At 39.1% G+C, this 21,267-nt stretch overlaps 2 protein-coding genes across 3 annotated transcripts in view; one reads left to right on the top strand and one right to left on the bottom strand.

The window, feature by feature from the left end:
* Positions 1-369: 369 nt before the first annotated feature.
* Positions 370-5,242, top strand: gja10b (gap junction protein alpha 10 b). Its single transcript, XM_085247481.1, has 3 exons — positions 370-504; positions 583-1,995; positions 3,038-5,242. Exons 2-3 carry the CDS (start codon positions 604-606, stop codon positions 3,074-3,076), a joined length of 1,431 nt encoding a protein of 476 aa, XP_085103607.1. The 5' UTR covers positions 370-504; positions 583-603; the 3' UTR covers positions 3,077-5,242.
* Positions 5,243-6,423: 1,181 nt separating this feature from the next.
* Positions 6,424-21,267, bottom strand: part of bach2b (BACH transcriptional regulator 2b) — a 100,453-nt gene continuing 85,609 nt past the window's right edge. For both annotated transcript variants that reach the window (XM_085247479.1, XM_085247480.1), the window contains 2 exons: positions 15,463-15,669; positions 6,424-13,438 (listed from right to left, as the gene is read on the bottom strand). In XM_085247479.1, the coding sequence (XP_085103605.1) occupies positions 12,941-13,438; positions 15,463-15,669 (705 nt within the window). In that variant the 3' untranslated portion in view covers positions 6,424-12,940. The remainder of the gene's footprint in view (positions 13,439-15,462; positions 15,670-21,267) is intronic.

Genomic DNA, 21,267 nt, shown 5'->3' with positions numbered 1-21,267 from the left:
AAGGTGTGATAGTGTAACTGACAGTGTGCTAGCTCCTTAGCTAGCACACTATACAAACAGTATAAAAACAGTTACAACAAAGATGAAAGATTATTGAAGACATGCATGCTGGCACATTTCATTCACTGCATAAAACCTGAAACTATCAAAAACCTAGAGTTCAAGATTTAGAAAAAGGTTGCATGAAGATTAGAAGTAATGAGTCTGAAAACATTGTCCAGAGCTGTGTATTGGCATCTGAGTTGGTGCTATTTCTAGTTTAGTGTCCTGATAAAAGTGGCAGGATGAACCTAACCTCAGGGCATTATAAGGTCATGGTACTGATGGATCAATAGCTTCAAACCGACCTACTTTCCAGCTTTAAAATAGTGTCAGTCAGACTGCACAGTAGGGTGTTGTCTGTCTCCAAGGGATTAAAATATCACACTTACACCACACTCGAATCTACAATTTGATTAATGGCCTTATGCCAAAACACACAGGGACGAGGACTCTAGAAAATATGTAAGTAAAGTACATTTTGCTGCATGATTTAAATTTGTAGAAAGACCTGCAAACTACAAAGTTTTCTTTTGTTCACAGGTAATATTAATATGACAGAAGATGGGGGACTGGAATCTATTAGGGAGTATTTTAGAAGAGGTCCACATTCATTCCACCATCGTTGGGAAGATATGGCTCACAATCCTCTTCATTTTCCGGATGCTTGTGCTCGGCGTCGCAGCTGAGGATGTCTGGGATGATGAACAGAGCGAGTTTGTTTGTAACACAGAGCAACCTGGCTGCAAGACTGTCTGTTACGACCAAGCTTTTCCCATCTCTCTCATCCGCTACTGGGTCCTGCAAATTATCTTTGTATCCTCACCCTCTCTGGTCTACATGGGTCACGCCTTGTATCATTTGAGGACCCTTGAGAAGGAGAGACACAGGAAGAAAGCGTGTCTGAAAGCTGAGCTGGAAGGTACAGATCCCGTCCTGGATGACCATAAAAGAATTGAGAAAGAGCTCAGGAAATTAGATGAACAGAAGAAAGTAAGGAAAGCTCCTCTCAGGGGCTCTTTGCTGCGTACATATGTTTTCCATATTTTGACCAGATCTGTAGTGGAGGTGGGTTTCATTATAGGACAGTTTGCTCTGTATGGGATTGGACTGTCTGCACTCTACAAATGTGAAAGGATGCCTTGCCCTAACAGCGTTGATTGTTTTGTGTCACGACCGACAGAGAAGAACATTTTCATGGTTTTCATGCTGGTTATTGCCGGAGTTTCTTTATTCCTCAATCTCCTAGAGATTTCCCATTTGGGGGTGAAGAAGATTAAACAAATCTTGTATGGATATAAATATGGGGATGATGAGAGTATGTGCAGGTCAAAGAAGAACTCCATGGTGCAGCAGATCTGTGTGCTCTCAAATTCCTCACCACAGAGATTAATCCAGCTCACGCAGATGACCTGCTCTGCTGTGCCTGAAACTCACGGAGAGAGTCAGCCTTTGAATTTGGCCTTAGTGGCCCCTCAGAGTATCGAAGGTCACAGCATCTCCTGCCGCCCCAGCCAAGCTGAAATCCAAGGTCTGCACCAGCTGGGTGTCATGGAACGACGTTACACTCTGGAAAATCGCAAACCGTCATGCAGCAGCGATGACTCAAATGGACCCCATGGTTCTGGTAAACCACACTATGTGGGGCCTCGACCTACACTGACGGCCGGCCACATGGAAATCCCAGCAGCCCTTAGAAACCCACAGAGGAAGCAGAGCAGAGTGAGTGTATGTAAGGAGCTCAGCGATATGAGTGATTCTCCGGAGAGTGAACACTATCCCACAGCCAGAAAATGCAGTTTTATGTCCAGAGGACTGTCGGAGGGCAAGCTGGCCAGTCCGTCTGACAGTGGAGACTGTCAGAGTGGAACGGACAATGCATCCCAGCATCTTAGCGAGGGGGAGAGTCCAGTGGTGTCTCCACCACCTCCAGCTGGAGGGAGGAGGATGTCCATGGTAAGCTAATGTCTCTTTTTGGCTATTAATAAAGGCTTATAGTCTCATATGTGTGATTTAGCGTGTACTTGTTTGTTGAAAGATTTGGTTATAGATACACTGTTTGTTTGTTGTCTAAACAAGTCAAGCTACCTTAAATTCCCTCCAACTCCACTTTTTTTGTCAATTCAAGTGTAATTAGTCCGAATGATGTTGTAAGATGGAGTTATGACCAAAGAAAAAATTTACCATAGATTGTAATGAGAAGTTCCTGAAGTCCACAGCGTTGCAAGTCAAGCGGTGTTTTCCATTGCTTTTATTAGAGCAGCCTTCCAGCTACCTTTGTTGCTTCACACCACACACACCCGTCAGGTCACGGCAACCCGGGGAGGCTGTGTGGGTCAGCCTCCCATGACACCACACCCCAAACCCATCGCTCCACCCCTCTCCTGCAGCTGAGCCACAAACCACACCCAGTCACATAGATATATTTTTTAATTTCATTCTGTCAAAAAGTAAACATAAATATTGAAAATCAAATGCAGCTACATCTACAATGTAAAGCTCAGCTGATCAGATGATCTCAGTGCCAGTCCAGTTCATACCCTTTTACATATCCAGTTGGAAAATCTCATTAGCTGGCCCACAACTACTTTACATTTCCTGCTGCTTAATAATCAACATCATTCTCAGTTCCTCCCTTCCTTGGTGAAATCTGTTGTCAGTGATAGCAATCAACTTTACTTGAATAAACTCAGTTGAAAACCCTTTTTATTTCATTAATTCCAGTGATCATTATGAATTGAGTAATATAAAATAAAATAAATAAGTAACCTGTCAGTTTCAACCACAACAAAGGTCAAGCTTGTTTACAGACATTTTCTCACTATCATATATTTTTCTAATACTGTTCAAGACAAGATAGTCTTGAGATATTAGCAGAAAGTCAAACATTACTATTTACTATATACTACTTGAGGTTAGAAAACAAAACATAAACGTGTCATCATGACTATGACAAGAATAATAACTATACATTGTACCTATTTTTTTCCCTTTTCAGAGCATGATTCTGGAGCTGTCTTCAATCATGAAAAAGTAAACTATAAAGTACAGTTCTGGGACCAAACGAGTGCCAATGGGAGTTCTAAATTAGCCAAAGGAGCCTGATTTCAAACCGAGTCTCATCCTGTTTCTCTGCAGCAACATTATATGTCCACAGTGTGCTTATACAGTATGTTTTCTGCATGAATAATTTAGTTATTTTCCACATCCAAGAGACACTTAATTTGCTTTATGTAATGTGTGATTGCTATTCCTATCAACTGTTTGATTATAAGTTTACACCAGATAAAAGAAGTATTGAAAACGTCAATACTGACGTTTCTAAATAAATCTATTTCAAAAGGTTTGTTGACATCACCAGATGTCGGTAACTACCCATCCAATCCACTCATGCGAGAAATCAAATCATAGATGTCCAGAAATTAAGCTATGTGTGAAAATGAAAAAATGGCATTGGGAGAAAGTACTGAATGCATGAAGAAAGCAAAAAGGCATGGAGAGTCATGGCACCAGCTGAAAGCAATCCTGCCACTTCAGTTCCAACTAATGGCCTAAAAAAAGGTGTCTCATTACCAAGATGTCACACAAGAAGCATCTCATGATGGGTAACTGATGATACTGATGACACTGGTTACAGAAGAAATTACTAAAGAAACTACTAAATTACTGAAGGTTCCAGTGAGCACTGTTGGGGGCATAGTTTGAAAGAGGAAAGAACAAATGTCACCACAAACCGGCCGCTACCAAGTGCTTCCCTCAAGATTTGAGACAGAAGGTGAATGTAGCTCAGGCAGTAAACCAAGTCATCTGAACTCAATTAAATTCAGTTTTATTTATACAGTGCCAAATCACAACAGTTGCCTCAAGGCGCTTTATATTGTAAGGTAGGTCCTACAATTGTACATACAGGGAAAAACCCATCAATCACGTGACCCCCTATGAGCAAGCACTTTGGCGACAGTGGGAAGGAAAAACTCCTTTTTAACAGGAAGAAACCTCCGGCAGAACCAGGCTCAGGGAGGGGCGGCCATCTGCTGTGTAATCTGCTAAACAGATGATTAGTGGTTTGATCCCTCCAGTTTGCATGCCAAATATCCTTGGGAAAAATGCAAGATACTAACCCCAAGTTGTTCTCTGATGCATCGGAGCATGAATGCGTGTGCATGTTAGACAAAAAGAGCAAAGAAAAAAGTGCTGGTGTGAATGCGTGAATTAAGCAAGTTGTGTAAAGCCCTTTGAGTTCTCAGATAGTGTAGAAAAAGTGCCAATCCATTTACTAGAAGAATGAAAAGAATGATCAAAAAAGTTGTCCAAGGACTACTTGAAACAGCAGGTATCATTATTTCAAACGGTCTGGTTTAGGATTTGAAGACTGTGTGGACAAATGGACCAGAATCACACCTGAGCAATACATGCAACTAGTTGCTCCATACAGGAGGCATTTTGAAGCTGTCATCACCACCAACAGCTTTTGTAAGAGGTATTAAATTCATTTCAGCCGCGTGTTCAATACATTTTCACAGCATCATTTCTCATTATTACCACTAATTTATCAACACGTGGTCTGAGTTCTTTGTATGTGTGGAATTGGTGGGTTGTTACTGCCATCTAGTAGGAATTTCATATCAATAGTACCTTTAGAGATACAATTACTTAGAAAATTAATGACATATTCAGTACTTATTTTATCTGCTCTGTCTATAAATTGTGAGCTACTTTGTGGGTAGTTTTGGAGAATTTGGAGAAGTCAGGCATGAATTCAAATGCTATTTGTGTCAAAGCACGTATTTATCAAATCAGTTTAAAAGTCTTCGAAGATATTTGTCAGAATAAACAGGAAATAGGGAAATCTGAAACTGCAAAAAAGAGAAAGAATTCTTGGAATTGGTGTTTATGGCTTATTATTAGTATTATATAATTGTGTACAAAGCAAAAGTGAAGCTAAAAAATATTGCCTGTCACTGTTGAAGATATAGTATCACGTGGTACCACTACCATCTGCGAGAGAAAAATACATTCTTTGAACTTTGTGTTGTTTAGGTTCCCATATCTCCTTGTGAATGCATACCACACATTTTAAAAATGTTATAATAAACTACTAGTTGTCTAGTTAGCTAGCTGGCTACATATCATTTTTTGAAACCATGGAATGTGTATTTTGATTATTGTTTTTACATACTCTTGTATACACCTCCCATCTAGTTCCATAGTAGAGGGGCCTAATAATTGAATCTGATTAATAATAATCAGATACCCTGCTGGGATGGCAAAAGGAGGAGATAGAAACCACTGACATCAAGAGAAGGAAGCTCCTTACTATGGAGGGTTTCACTCCTATACCAGTATCCTGAGACTGTACTGTAAGCGGAAAGAAGGAGGCTTACAGTACAGTACTAGTGAGTGTCAGAACGACTATCCAGGATGAAACAAGAAAGATCATTGTGACACCAATCATGGCAGTACTGGATGTATAAAGATGCTTCTGCGACAATCAAGCATATAACAGCTGAGTGCAAGTGCAATGCTAGCAGGCAGGGCATACATGGAGCACCATAAAAGCTGTCTATCATAGTATACAGGAACATCTGTGCCTGGAAGTCCCAAGGTCAAAATAAGATACGCTCTCTAGGGTGGTTGAGAATGATGGAGCTAAGATCCTGTGGGACCTCCAGATACAGACAGACAAACTGGTGATGGCTAACCAACTGGACATAGTAGTGGTGGACAAGCAGAGGGATATGGGCACAGTGACAGATGTAGCTATAACAAGTGATAGCAACATTAGAACAAAGTACCACAAGACAATAGCAAAATACAAAGGCCAGAGAAAAGTGCTAAATAAGGTGTGGAAGTCGAAGGCAACAATAGTCCCCATGGTAATGATTGCAGTCAGGGCTTTAAGCCCCAAACTGGGTGAGCAGCTACAGCAGATCCCACAAATGATATCTGAGATCTGCACAACAGAGGACCTGAGCTTGAAGGATGAAGACTGCCCACAGGACGAGTGGGGAATTTACACACACACACACACACACATACACACACACACACACACACGCACGCACGCACGCACACGCGCGCACACACACACACACACACAGGCACTGTTTAGCTAAAACTGAATTTAAAGTTAAGTTACAGTCGCCACAGCATGCAGATTTACCTTTTTTTTTTTTTTTTGATCAGTGCCCAAATCTGCTGGTGTTAAAGTAGCATATAAAAATGTTAGCAGTAGATGTATGCATACTATCAGCTAAAGTAATTTAAATGTGTTTTTTAAGTGAAAAGGCTTAAACACAAAGATTGTTGAGTGGAATAATTAAAGGTAAGGAGACATTTACCTCAAATGTTGACCAAAAACAGAGAAAAACAAAGCACAACACATGATATGCATGTTTCTTTATTTCTTAAAGAGAAATGGTGTCTAGACAAAAAAAAATCATTTATATAACACTAGCAATAGAAATGAATGAAAATGGGGTTCTCACAATACCGTATTTACAATGGTTATTAAGTCATTTAATTAATTAGGGTCATGTAGCATTTAAAATTAGGTAAGAACTCTTAGTAGAGAATAAGCAAATGACAGTAATTTCAAATTGACAATATTAACACAAAACAGTCATTTAGAAAAATGAGAGAAAAAACAACACCTACAAGCTTAAGAGCTATTACATTAAAAATGATGCACCTACTAATACAATAATCCATATAATCTGTGTAAAAAGCATGTAGAAAAAACACCTGATGCAGTTTGCTGATACAGTCATTGACCAGTTATGAGAGGTATGAAGGATTTCACAGGTAGATAAGTGTGAGAAAGTCCGCACTGGTGACTAAGGGATGGGGGCTCAGGCCCTTGCATACACTCGCTTCACTTAAATGTGAACTATGGCCTCTGCAAGTTCTAAGGCAAATATTGGAGGTGCACTTGTATCCATGTAATGCTGACCCATCCCAATAGTTGGATTAAAGACAAGGTGAGGAAACTCATTCTGTCTCTTCCACAACACCAAGAATCGGTTCAACTGAACCGAGCAAGTTTTACATGGCAAAAATTGATCAAATGTGACATGACACCTATTTGTAAACATATTCTATATTTATACTCTACTCAGTGATCTCAACCTGTGCACTCGACCAGGAAACCAGAATTTTTTTCCTTTTTTATTTTTTTCAAGAAAGTTGAACAATCTGTGAGAAAGGCATGTTTTTGTTCATATTCTTCAATAGAACAACCTTTGGAGTTAAAAAGCCAGTGTTTGTTTCAGAGAAGCAATGACAACAAACCCCCAAAACAAAACAAATCCAAAATTAAAAAACAACCAAAAAGAGCTACAACAACAGCAAAATTGTGCACATAATTAAAAACTGATGTAATGGCAATAAACACATTGTTTGACTGTAAAAAATATACAGGAAAAGTTCATTTAGCAAAATATCAAATTCATAATTCATTTTACTTGTGTTCAATCACTTTAAAGCTGCACTAATTCATATTTTTTGTGAACATGCAGAGAATGATCGACTGTGCATCTGCCTTTGTTCTGCATAGTTTAATTCATTGTGTGCTATTAGCCACAGAGGGCTGAAATAGACTGTTGGCCACTAGCTGGACAATGGAGCATCAAAGAGAGTGGCTATGTGTGTGTGTAAGTGTGTGTGAGTTTTTAAATTGTGGAGGTGGCGGGGCAGAGTGGTGTGGGTTTCAATTAGCACTGAAGGTTAAATGATATCAAAACCGCTTGAAGGAAATTTTGGTTTGATGCACAAACAAAGCAGGTAAAAACAAACAAAGAAAAAAAAATAGTCTGCTTCAGTACAATGCAGAGAGCAGGTGTAAATGCTTGGCACCCTGAGATATTAAAGGGATGGTTCACCCAAATAACAATAAAACATTTCCCAATTCTACAGATAGCTTTGGTTTGACATGTCAGTGTTTGAGAGTTTAACATCGCATTATTATCATGCAATGAATGACTGAAATTTTGTTTCCATTATAGTTGAGTGCAGGGAAAAGCACATGCACTAAAATCTGGACAAAATTAAACCAAAACCATCTGTGTGGGTTGATACCAGTAGAGGCAAGACAGCATTTTTTTTTGTTGTTGTGGCATTTTAAACAGCAGTGTTAGCGATAGCAATGGTACAAACTGTGCTGCGTTGATGTTAAATAAAGATGTTTAAATTATCTCACCATTTTTGCTGAGGATGCCCATAATTTGGACCATGCACGGGGAGTGTTGTGTCATCGTTCATTTTCCCTCTATGGGAATGTCAAGTTAAATTAATAACACAGAGAAATTCTGTGATAATATTGGAATTAATCGTCTCCCATGAGACAGCTGTTTGAATTCATTGTGTGCAAACAGCAATATAAAGAGGTTTCCTCAGTTTCTAAACAAATCAAAAGAATTAGAAAAAGAGTTGCATAATGTTTGTAGAAAATGTCAAAATGTCGATTATTTCGCTTTAGTTCTCTTGTTTGAATGTGACAGAATGCTAACATGGGAAAATACTGCTCTGCTTTAGTAAATATGTGCACGCAAATAAAAGAACAAATTAGAAATAAACTGTTCAACAAACAAGAAACAAGCTCAGTTGTAGAGGAGTCACTATTGCTCCACACTCATTCTGTGCCAATACGTGTACGTGTATGTGATCATATGTGTGCATGTGTGGGTCTTTGTACAAAACAGGGACGATTGAACAATTTTAAAACAGGTTTTTAAACTACAGTTACACTTTCTCTGTCTGGCTGTGAAACAGAAATTATCTTACAAACAAGGTCATCATTCAAACTACATCTAGGATTTACATCAGTAAAGGTCATGGGGAGAACTCCGAAAAATGTCATGCAATCTTTAAAGCCCCAATCCTCGAAACATTTGGGTAGAAAACAATAAAAAAACCCCTCAAAATCAGCAAAAAGGCTAGTATGGCTAATTGCTATGCTTGGTATATTAACATCCCCCAAATGTCATGCTAAAATTCTGTTCACTAAAGTAAATTAAAGTGACATTAGAAATGACTTTTGCGATTAAATGAATAAATGAATGAATTTCCTGTCATCTCTAAAATTGAAAAAAGAAAAAGGTTAAGAAAATGAATAAATCACTTTAGTTGTACAAATTTAAATGACATGTTTTAGTCAATTCAATTATTAATATTATTTACTTTTCTTGATGTCAAATGATATATTATTACAGTTTACTCTTCCCCTTTCTGTGTTTTTATTTTATATTGTTAACTGGAATATCTATCCATTCTCTCAACTGGTTAGCCCATTCATTGTTGCAGCAGGGCTGGAGCCCATCTTAGCTGTCAGAGGGTGAGTGTGATGTACACCCTGAAAAGGTCACCAGTCTTTAAGGGCTTTCACAGTTCATGCCCACATTTTAACTGAGGAGGAATCTAGAATACCTCAAGAAAACATACGGAGCCACAGGGAGAACAATTGAAACAAATCGTTAGAAACATGTCGAAGCCTTCCTGATTTTCTAGTGTTTTACATATTTGTCACACTTGTTTCAGATCATCAAACAAATTTTAATATTAGATAAAGATAACCTGAGTAAGCTGAATGATGATTTCATTGATAGAGGTAGAAAAGTTATCCAAAATAATTTCCCCTCTTTTTAAATCATGAATTAAAAGTGATTTACCACATTTTTTGAAAAGCTGAATTCAGTTTCATTAAACACACTCAGGCCTGATTACTGACAGACCTGTCTGACAAGGTGAAGCTGGCTAAAAGACTGTCAAGATCTAAAGAAAATGGTGAAAAACAAAGTAACTGACGTCTGTCAGTCTGTTAAGGGTTACAAAGCTATTTTGAAGCCTTTGTAACTACGGTGAAAGCCATCATACACAAATAGAGAAAACATGGAACAGTAATTAACTGGAGTGACAGGCCTACCAGTATGACTCCAAGAGCAGATCTGTGACCTCCCAGCACTCATCCAGGAGGTAACAGAAGAACCCAGAACAACATTAAACATGTCCATCACATGTTCATGATTCAATAAGAAGAAAGAGACTGGACAAACATCTCATCTTGTGTTATCTTTGTCTAATATTTAAATTTGTTTGATGAGCTGAAACGTGTAATTGTGACAAACATATATAAAAAGGAAATCAGGAAGAGGGCACCACTGTATAACCTGATAAAATACATTTCATATACCTTTTACAGCACTATCAAAAGCTACTGGCCCACTTAAATAGGTTCAAATGATCATATAAAATGGACACTAATATTTATTTAATTTTTGATAACCTAATAAGGAAATGTTTACGGATGGCAAATTAGCTATAGATTCTTAAAACCTGGAACATATTTTTATTAAGTAAAATTATAATCTATTTCTTTAGCATCTTGTATTACAGGTTATTTGAAAAAAACAAACAAAAACAAAACAGAAACACGTTTTATTAATAAAAATGTAAAGCTTTAAAGTAAAGTTTTAAAATGACTTAATTTACTTCTTACATAACTATTGCATTTTCACACATGCATGGAGGAAATTAGGTTTCTAGTATGACAAAGCCAGCTGAATGGCTTTCAGCTAGCCTGGAAGCAGTAAAATAGGGCAATACTGTTTAGACAACAGAGAAAACTTGAAAACGTGAGAACATCAGTGGCTCATAAAAATTTCAAACAAGTATATTTTGTTCAAGTAAGCTATTAAATGCAAATAAGCTTGTGTGTCTCCATAATGTTACTGATTGTACATTTGCGTGAAAGGTCGCTGGCCGGAGACACGGATCCTCTTTGAGGTTGTGTGCGGCGCTACCTGCTATGGTGACCCCTTGTGACAACAGAGCAGCTTTTCAACTATGCTAATAAATGAGTTTAACATTAAGGTTTAGCTTTTAAGGAATTTCATTTTCAAAGTACTGTATTAGATACTCATCTGTTTTAACATAAGCATAGCTTTTTTATAGGAAACATTTGAAAGAAACTACAGTAAAAACATGAACTTCAGCCCTGTTAGGCTAATAGGGAGTGCCAATTTGGATTGGAGCTTTAAAGTGCAATGAACATTTTCATTCAACCTTTGCACTGGAGTGTGGAGCTCTGCTACTTCTGCCTCTAGCAAGGGTTGACATATTTCAGATTCTTTATATATAGAAATGTGAAAATGCATTTTTATAGCAGAATGTTCCAGAGAGAATGCACAAAGCAAAAAAAAAAAAAAAAAGCTAAACCAACTAACTAGGTTTATAGCTATTAGGTAGCATGCATGCACATTACAAAGTAGGGTGTTTAAAACAAATGCACAAGTAGGTTAAACACTTTACTATCTTATATGATTGCTACTCAATCATCTGAACAACACACACACTGCTTTCACGTCAAAGGAACTGAATTAGCTTATTCAATTTCTAAAGAAATAAAAATGTAAGATGAAATATTAGCTTCCTTCGGCATATTTTCATATTCTTCATAGATATTTTTTGCCAATTTAAGTGCTCCAGTCTCTGACTTTTAAGCAGTCTGAAGTAAAGACCCTTACTTGGGGCCAGGAAAAAAGTGCGTGATTTATGTTTGTATGCTTTTTCATTTTTTCATTAGTCAATTTTATCGTAATCAACATAAATTTGAAAAAAAAAAAAAAATCGGAGAGGCTTTTTGCTGTCTCCTATCATCAAATGACAACATTGTGTATAAACAAATAGGATATATTAAAGTTCTGGGAACAAATACGTTTCCTTAAAAAACAAAAAGAAAACACAAGGATTTTTTTTTCACATTTAAAGAGGTGTCGAAGATTTAGAAGAGCCAGCCTGAGCCACGCTCTCGAAAACACATCTTCAATTATACATGCAAGGGGCTCAAAATGTGTGTGTCGATGTGTGCGTGCCTGTGTGTACTGTGTCTAAATGTGTATCGAGCTGATCTCCTGAGTATAAGAACGCTCCCCTCGTTCGTTAGGCAGGACAGGAAACAGCAAAGCAACAATTTTTCCCTTGTTATAACCCCGGTGAAAAAGAAACATCTAGGCGTCTAGCTGTACAAAATCACTGTTACAGTCATCATGCTATATACACTTCTGCCAAACAAGCACTTGAAAGTCACCAGTACAACATCCAAATACAATGGTATTGCTGATGAGTGGGAAATAAAAATAGCCATTTAACTGCCTGCAAAAGCCTTTTTTTTCTCCTTTCAATTCCACGTGGAAGGCATAGGAGGAATGTTTTCGGTTACAATCTGTACAAATTTCTTCTGTACAGCAATACAAATGAGAGACGTTTGAAGACATTTTTGCATATGAACATTTTACAGTTTGCAACTTCCGTGTGTACAGAAGCCGTTTTCTCATTTTTCATGAATTAGGTTGAACATTCAGAGGATTTTTTTCTTCCTGAGTTTGAATTGCTGTGACCAAAAGTGTCACTCAGATATAGTGAAAGAAGAAACAGACAGAGAGAGAGATGCAGAGTGAGACAGAAAGAGGTAGAAGAGATTGAGAGAGACAGAGTGGCAAGGAGAGAAGAGGAAAAGACAAAGGCAGGAACTGACATACTGCTGGTATGCAGAGAGACAAAGCGAGCTGCAGTTTAGGTCCAATGAGGTTTGACTTTGAGTTGTGATGTGTGACACATGAAGAACAAAGTCTCCACTGTAGAGGTTGCTGCCGGGGCAAGTATAGCACCATCGTAAGGGTTTGGTGAGAAGTTCCACTCTGTCACGGTAATAGGAGAATTCCTGGAGAACAGTATTGCTGTTGTTAAGACAACTTTAGTGTCGACCGTCAAAAAAGATATAAATACAAACAAAGCTTGTTTTTCACTGAACACTGGCAGATGCTGACTGTCTCAACAACCCTGAGAGAGGGTTTGTCAGAAGAGCAAAATTAAATAATGAAAAAGAAAACAAAACAGAGAACGACCACTACTGAGTACAGTCCTTCCTCGGCTGCTCGTCAGTTGTACATTTGTCAGTCATTTCCTGGCAAAAATCCACCGTTACCGTCTGGTTGGATTTTTCCACCGGTGGCCCTGACTTTGTATACAAGCTGGTGGCGTCTTGGCCGTTTGTATCTTTGTCTGCCCTGTTTCTGACAGCCACGTCACGGTCGCTCTCCGAGGGCCCGGGTGAACCGTGAAAGGCTGGTTCTGGTGTGGCTGAGCCCGAGTGGGTGGTAAGGTCAATGCTGGTGGTGGTGTTGGTGCTGAGGGAGGCCTTGGGCTCGTGGGCAGTGTTGTTGCTGGCAGTGGAGATGGCGGGGCGCAGCATGGGACAGTAGTGGTGTAACGACTGGACCTGCTCGGGGCTGAGCTGAACATCCCTGCACACCTCCTGTGACAGGCAGGAGAAGTTCTCCCACAACTCACCCATACATGCCTTTAGCTGGTTCCTCTCAGTCAGCAACTTCTCCTTCTCACACACCTACACACAGACACACATACATAGGTTATGACTCATTTCAAGATGCAATCGATAAGTCTGTGCACAAGAGTACAGCACTACAAAAAAGCTTTCCACTCATTGCCTGTTGAACTTTCCATTCATTCTCGTGCTTTTTACAAACTACTTTTTTCTCTTCTGTGCATTTTTGCCCAGCACTCCTCTTAGGATTTCTGTTTCAGTAAGGCAAATAGATGACAATCTCAGCCAAAGTCAGTCACTTAAACCTACAACTACAGCAATGAAAGACTGTGTCTTAAGTCAACCCCAACTCACCATGGCTTTTGGGCTGCTCCAGTCAGGCTTGGGAATGTTAACACTGATTTAACGCAGATTAGTGTGCTAACACAGAATGAGTGAAGAACAAATACACACTCTGAGACAGGATGTTTCTAATTCTAGAGATATTGCCAAAATAGAAGAAAGCAGTCCTACATATTTGTTTAATATGCACACTGATGGACATATCCATATGGTCCCCTCAAAGTCTTCTTTTTGTGTTTCTTTATTTTGATCCTCAAACAAATCCAAGATTCCTCACGGTGTTCCTGGAGGCCAAGGTACTGCCATCCAGAGTAAGCCTGGTTAGATATTTAGGTACAATAACCTCAGTTTTATCTGAATTTAGATGCAGGAAATTAAAGGTCATTATGTGTGTTATCTGGCTTTGTTGATAGATACTCTGCACAGCAGAGAAAATGTATGCTATGCCTTCTATTGATAGAGTTTAAGAGAAGCATTAACGGAAGTCTATCATTAATTTTAGTATGTAAAGATAACACTCTATTTCTATGAAAAAATATAAGTCTGTTAGATAAGTATGATTTAAAACATTGCAGTCTGGTACCTTTAATACCAGCATGCTCTAATCACTCTAATAGGATATTATGGTCAATAGCATCGAAGGCTGCACTGAGGTGTAGCAGGACAAGCACAGAGACGAGTCCAATGTCAGGAGATAGATATCCTATCTGTTTGTGTGCGGCTACATTACATGATTTTGAACACAAGAAATGGTATTATGTGTTGTAATAGATGAACACAGAACCATAATTCATCTGTGATTTTGCTGATAGTTAATTATACTTCATTCCGTAATACTGATCTGGGGTGTCTGTAGGATGGCAGTGAGCGACACCAAAGAGCCACTGATCCAAAAGAATGTCTGACCTAAATGTATGATTTAATAAAAGAAATTGCACTGAATACATTGTGAACAGCAAACAAGGAGTTTTGAAGAGAACAATGTATTTGAATCAAAAGAGAATATGTAAAAATCAATGTAAGAATTAGCTAATGAAATCTAAGTAAGATTGCATAAACTGCATGAAAAATGAACTATATTGATATATGACTGAATGCTCATATGTAACGGAATCTATAAATTTGAGAATAACATAGAAAAGATAAAAATATGATAAAGTGGTTTTCATGAAGTAACCTTTACCCTAGTTAAAAGTGGGTGAAAGGTTGGAGATGGAGAAGCTGATAAGGTGTGGCTGGACATCAGGTGATTATATGTAAACAGCGTGATTGGATGTCCAGAGAGGAGGAAAGAGAAAGGGAGACAAATGGACAAAAAAGTATAAAAGAGGGTGCCTAGGAACATCTTTTTTCGGGGAGTGGGGTGGGGGGGGGGGGGGTTGTATAGTTAGTAAGTCAACACAACAAACATTGTCGTTAGAAGTGACACCCAGAAGGATGGCTTCTGTAGAAGAGGGATCCCTTGCAGAAGAACAGGATCAGCTCAGTTTAAGCATCAGAATAAATAAACAGAAAGAAGACGGGGGACCACCGCAATCTGACTGCACAGAGAGAGTACAGCAGGGTTAGGGCTCCAGTGAACAGTCATTGGAGAGCAATGGTTTGAAAGTGCTGAGGAGAATAAAATGTTACTGATTATAATGAAATGGTTATAACTAAGGTGAGTCCGTGTCCAAAGAAGAGAGCAGCTTCTCACTGGGTGACGGCTAATGACAGTGTGTTAGAACAATCAATCCACTCACCAGCTTTCTTATCTCGCACTCCAAGTTGAGGATGCAGTCGAGCTTCCTCTTGCGACAACGCTGTGCTGCGATGCGGTTCTTACTCCGCCGCCTGATGTCATGAATAAACTCAAGTTGCTCTGAAGTCAGTTTGTGCATTTTCACCAGCATTTGGAAGTCATTCCTTGGAAGATTTGTGATTTGATCTACAGGAAAAGGAAGCTTGACCTGGCAAAATAAGGAAAATAAAAACACTGCGTAAAGGATAAGCATTTTTTCAGCTTTAAGACCAAAGACTTTCCAACTGTTGTATGGAGTCTGATATGTACCAAATTAATTATTTAACATTAGTTCTACATTCAGTTTTATTTTAAACTAGTATAAACTGACTGAATACTTTATGACTTTAATTAACTCATTTTAAACAAATAACCAAAATAGAAGAAAAGGCACAAAAAAAGCTACTTTCAGCTGCTTCATTGCGACAGATGTTTGATTTGAGAGTTTTTACACCGAATGCCATTACTGATAAAACTCCAAAGGGGATTTATCTCGCTGGCTGGAATCAAATCAGCAACCTTTGCTTGCTAAGCAAACATGTTAATGACTACACAATTAAACAAATAACTAAGATTAAAGACTAAAATGAATGGATATGGGCAATGTTAGTTTGAAACAAATGAATTGTGAAAGAATATTATGCAGCCAACCTAATGAGTGCCATCTACTACAGAGACATTATATATAAACAACATAAAAAGTGTTACAGAAACATGCACCACTGTGGTAAAAAGGAGAAGAAATGAATGCTCTAGCAAATCGCTGTCTGTCTGAGTGGTGTCCAAAAAGCGATGTGGGCTTTATAGATAATTGTGAAACTTTCTGGAGGAAACCTGGTCTTGTTAGGAGAGACGGCATTCATCCATCACTTTGGATGGAGCAGCTCTTATTTCTAGAAATCTGGCCAAATTTATTAAACCCCCAAAACGTGACTATCCAGAGTTGGGACCAGGATGCAGAGTTGCAGTCTTACACGCCTCTCTGCAGCTTCTCTCCTCCTGTTATCCCCCCAAACCCCATCCCCTTAAAGACTGTGTCAGCTCCCAAACAGACAAAAAACAAACAAACAAACAAAACAACAACAACAAATGATTTAAAGATTAATAAAAATCACAAAGAAAGAACAATACAGTATCCACATCTGCACCACAGAGTAAAACAGTGAAATGTGGATTATTAAACACTAGGTCTCTCTCTTCCAAGTCTCTGTTAGTACATGACTTAACAATTGATCAACAAATCAATTTATTCTGCCTTACAGAAACCTGGTTACAGCAGGGTGATTATTAGAATTAGAATCAACACCCCCGAGTCATACCAACTATCAGAAACCTCGAAGCACAGGTCGAGGTGGCGGTGTGGCAGCAATTTTCCACACCAGCTAATTAATCAACCAAAGACCAAAACAGACTTTTAATTCACTGGAAAGCCTGATGCTTAGCTTTGTCCACCCCAGCTGGAAAACTCAAAAACCTATCGTCCACCTGAGCATTATTATTAGGATGTACTAAAAACTCCTTGAAAAGCCTTCAGTTAATCCAAAAGGCCGCAGCAAGAGTCCTGACAGGGACTAGAAAGAGAGAGGATATTTCTCCTGCCTCGGCTTCCCTTCATTGGCTCCCTGTTAAATCCAGAATTGAATTCAAAACCCTGCTCCTCACATACAAGGTCATAAATAATCAGGCCCCATCTTATCTTAATGACCTTGTAGTACCACATCACTCCATTAGAGCACTTCGCTCTCGCTCTGCAGGCTTACATGTTGTTCATAGAGTATTTAAAAGTAGAATGGGAGGGAGAGTCTTCAGTTTTCAGGCCGCTCTTCTGTGAATCCAGCTTCCAGTTTGGATTCGGGAGACAGACACTATCTCTACTTTTAAGATTAGGTTTAAAACTTTTTGCTTCCTTTTTGCTAAAGAATATAGTTCTCACTCACTATGTGTTAACAGACCTCTGAATCACTGAATCATACTTGTTATTAATCTCTGTCTCTCTTCCACAGTCTTTAATCCTGTCTTCCTTCTCTCACCCCAACTGTTCGCAGCAGATGGCCCCGCCCCTCCCTGAGCCTGGTTCTGCTGGAGATTTCTTCCTGTTAAAAGGGAGTTTTTCCTTCCTGCTGTTGCCAAAGTGCTCACTCATAGGGGGTCATATGATTGTTGGATTTTTCTCTGTATGTAATATTGTAGGGTCTTACAATAACATTTTATTTCTAGTTAATTATATCAATAATAAGGGCGCCCTCTGTGATGCTGTTTGTTTCTAAGGTGATGGCTTAGAAATATGACTTAAAGCTCTGAAACTTTAAAATGGATCCATTGAAACATTTAACGTTGATGTGTCCTAGCCTATTAATGTAGCTGTGGAAATTGCTTGCTTGATTGTCCCAGATCAAAGTGTTCTTGCTGTCTTCTGGATTTGAGGAGCCGCAGCTTCGGCAGTGTAAAAGGGACTTTCCAACAGATTTTCTGTTTCCTTAATCACCTAATTAGTACATCCACATTTCCCTGACAATGTTAAAGAGATCTCAGATGGGATCCAAACTAGAGCAACTTGATGTTTCTATCACTTGGTATAGTTAGATCTGTCACTGGTCCTCTGCTTGTCCACTATCACTATGTCCAGTTAGTTAGCCATCAGCAGTGTTTCCTTCTCTTAGCTTGGTCATTCTTGGTCATGACCTCATCTAGTTGCAATAACAATTGCTTCTTTAACCAAAGAAACAATCAGAATCCTCAATGTGCAGCAGTGAGCTTTAGTTGTTTATAATATTTTTCTGGATGTTGGGTGTCGAAAAATCCAAAGATGACATCGCCGGAGCTGCTCTCGTCCCCAAAATAAAGGGAGTATTTGGCAGACATGACCTCCCAAAAACAGTTTGAAGTGACAACAGGGCACGCTACAGCTCATGAGAAGTTTGCAGAATCATTGGATTTTCAGCATGTCACAGCAAGTCCTCAAAGCCCCCAGACCAATGCTTCAGCTAAAAAGACAGTTTAAACTACAAATTGGATATGCACAAAACCCAGAGAGGACAACAAAGACCAGTGAAATACCTACAATCCAAGAGTGACCCCTAGAACAAATTGCAAGCAAAGAAAGCGGCATGCCAATGATGCCAGAGGTTTCAGTACAACAAAGATACCAAATCTTTGTTGTACTGAAACCACAAAACTACATGCTGGAGCGCATATCTGGGTACAGGAGCTCCCGCAATGCTTGTCTACCTGGACCCGATCACATCAAGCCCTAACAAGATATGTAATACAAGTAAATAAGTCCTTGATCTATAAATCACTGAAAGCAACACATACACATATAATACATGTTCAAAAAAGGGGAAAAAAAAAAAAGAAATCAGTTGTATTTGCATGTTATGTTTTCTTGTGATATACTAAGATCAGTATCTGTGCTATGGTGGATCTTACTGTAGCTTGATGCGATAATATAAGGCTGGGTAAACAAAAATGTGTAGGTGTAATAAAAGCTGGACCTGGATTTACTGGATAGACTAGAAGTCATGATACTTGGTGTTCAGTCCTGATGCCAGTCACTGGGACCCAAACCACCCTAAGGCTCCAAACCAGTGTCTGTCTGTGCCTATTTCCTGGAATATAAAACCAAAGAATAGCAAAAAAGCCAAGACTCTACAAAATGGGAGAAGAAAGTTTGTGGATCAAGAGTACCTGACCAAATCTCATGAAAAGAAAGACTCATACCAGCATAAAAAAAACCACTTAAAGAAAACGGACTCCGTTCCCAGATGCTAGGGCTCAGAGTGTTTTTTCATTTACATTGGCACACCTGAGCCAATGGAGGAAAAAATGAAAAAGAGGGGAGTACCTTCAGATTGTCTAGGCGTTAAGAGCAACGTAAAAACTACAACTACGGGGAAACTGAGATATCACTCCTGGGAAACAGAAGATTTGACATCACGCCAGTGCTGATAGAGCCACATCAAGTAGAAGTTACGGGGATTTCAAAGAAACAAAGACACTAAGTGAGTGTTCCCTGTGTCTAACTGACACACCAATCAAGAAGGTTCGACGATTGTAATGTAATGTCAAAGAACATGATCACAAAGAAAGAACGAGAATAGCCAACATTTTCTGCTGTACTTCCCATGGTTTCATAGACCATACTAGACACTGTCAGTGCTACTCCTCAGCCTCCTATTAGCCATATCTATGGTATTAATTTCAGAATTCTATGTCGCCTTGTTCTCAAGTTATCACACTCACAAGGTTTTCGGAAAACTTACCCTGACCTTGAGGTCAAGATCACTGAGATTTGAACGTGTCCAGGAGTTTTAGTAAATGCAACTATGGTATCAATTTGAAGTTGAGTTATTACAATCATAAGATTTTCAAAAAACTTGACCTCTGACCTTTGACTCTTATTTATTTAGTTTTGAACTTGTGTAAGATTTTTTTGTAGATGCACCTATAATAGATGATGTTACGTTGTTCTCAGGTCATTGCATTCACAGAATTAGGTGCCCACGCTGTCCACCCAGCAGGGTGACAACAATAACTCATTAGCCTTTTATGGCTGTGAGGTAAAAATGAATACATTGCCTACACTAATATTTCTTTTTTAAATCATGATTAGCTAATAAACCGCTTATCAGCAATAATTAAAGGAGAAATGACAATTGCGTCCTTTCTGTTATTGTAGGGTCTTTACCTTGAATATTAAGCATCTTGAGGCAACTGCTGTTTTCATTTGGGGAGAGCAAGAATCAAGGATTAAATTTCAGGCATTAGGGCTACATACGGATACAGGGGGGATGTCTGTGCTTTGCATGGAGGATTAGCACAGAGAAGCACAGCTGTGCATTTTGACTCACTGGTGTAACCCTAATTGTGAAGTATTTGTCATGGTCCTGGGCCATGTGGGCCCAGTATTCTTAGTTTTCATGTATTTTTGTATTTTGTTCTTTATTTAGGCCATGCTTCCTGGGTTGATGTGTTACGTTGTTCCTTATGTGTTTTCCCTTCGTGACTCTTACCCCCTGTGTGCCCCTCTGTGTATTTATGAGCCCTCGTCTCTCTTTGTGTTTTATTCTATGTTTTCCCCAGCCCGTTATGTCTGCGTTCTCCCCGTGCTCTCTCTCCTCCTGTTTGAACCTCTGTGTACTTCCTGTTTTACTTTGCCCATCTCCCATCAGTGTTACGTTCACTCCTGCCGTGTCTTGTTATGATTATCAGTGTCACCTGTGTTCCCCGTGTGCATCCACTTCCCCTGATCATCCCTCATGTGTATTTAGTCTCTGTGTTTCATACAGTCTGGGTCGCGTCGTCTGTGTTCCCCCCCCCTGTGTTCCGTATTTCCAGCCATAGCCTTTCCATAGTTTGTCCAGTTTAGGTTTCTGTTGAGCTACTACTCATATGCTGCCTTCACTCTGTTTTGTTCCTTTCATCAGCCATAATAAAAGGCTCGCTTTTGTTTAAATCCACTCCTGCATCCTCGCTTGTGTTCGCACCTGGGTCCACCATACACATTCCCGCACGGTCTGCCTCCGCAGACCGTGACAGTATTTAGATCAAAGATAAATAAATATACCTTTCCAGTCTTTATTGGGACTGGAAATAAAAGCTTCCAAGAACTTATCTATCTCCACTGCAACATCTTCAGGCATCTAGTAGAAAGAATCCAATAACTTAAAAGCTGAAAGAAAAGCATGATAATTCCACTGGGTGGCATTTGACACAGTTTACCAGTAAAAATGCATAGATGGGTATTTCTTCACCTAAATGTATAGTA

This window comes from Mchenga conophoros, linkage group LG15, assembly GCF_057382185.1.
Source record: "Mchenga conophoros isolate Kocher_MC1m ecotype Shallow Benthic linkage group LG15, M_conophoros_male_GT1.1, whole genome shotgun sequence".
Taxonomy (NCBI): Eukaryota; Metazoa; Chordata; class Actinopteri; order Cichliformes; family Cichlidae; genus Mchenga; species Mchenga conophoros.
The sequence above is the reverse complement of the archived record's forward strand: the minus strand, read 5'-3'. Positions and strand labels throughout refer to the sequence as shown.

Excerpts from the sequence above, each read along its gene's own strand:
- gja10b (XM_085247481.1), top strand. The coding sequence starts at position 604 with ATGGGGGACTGGAATCTATTAGGGAGTATTTTAGAAGAGGTCCACATT. Across the intron at positions 1,996-3,037 it reads GAGGGAGGAGGATGTCCATG|AGCATGATTCTGGAGCTGTC; the intron begins GTAAGCTAATGT and ends TTCCCTTTTCAG.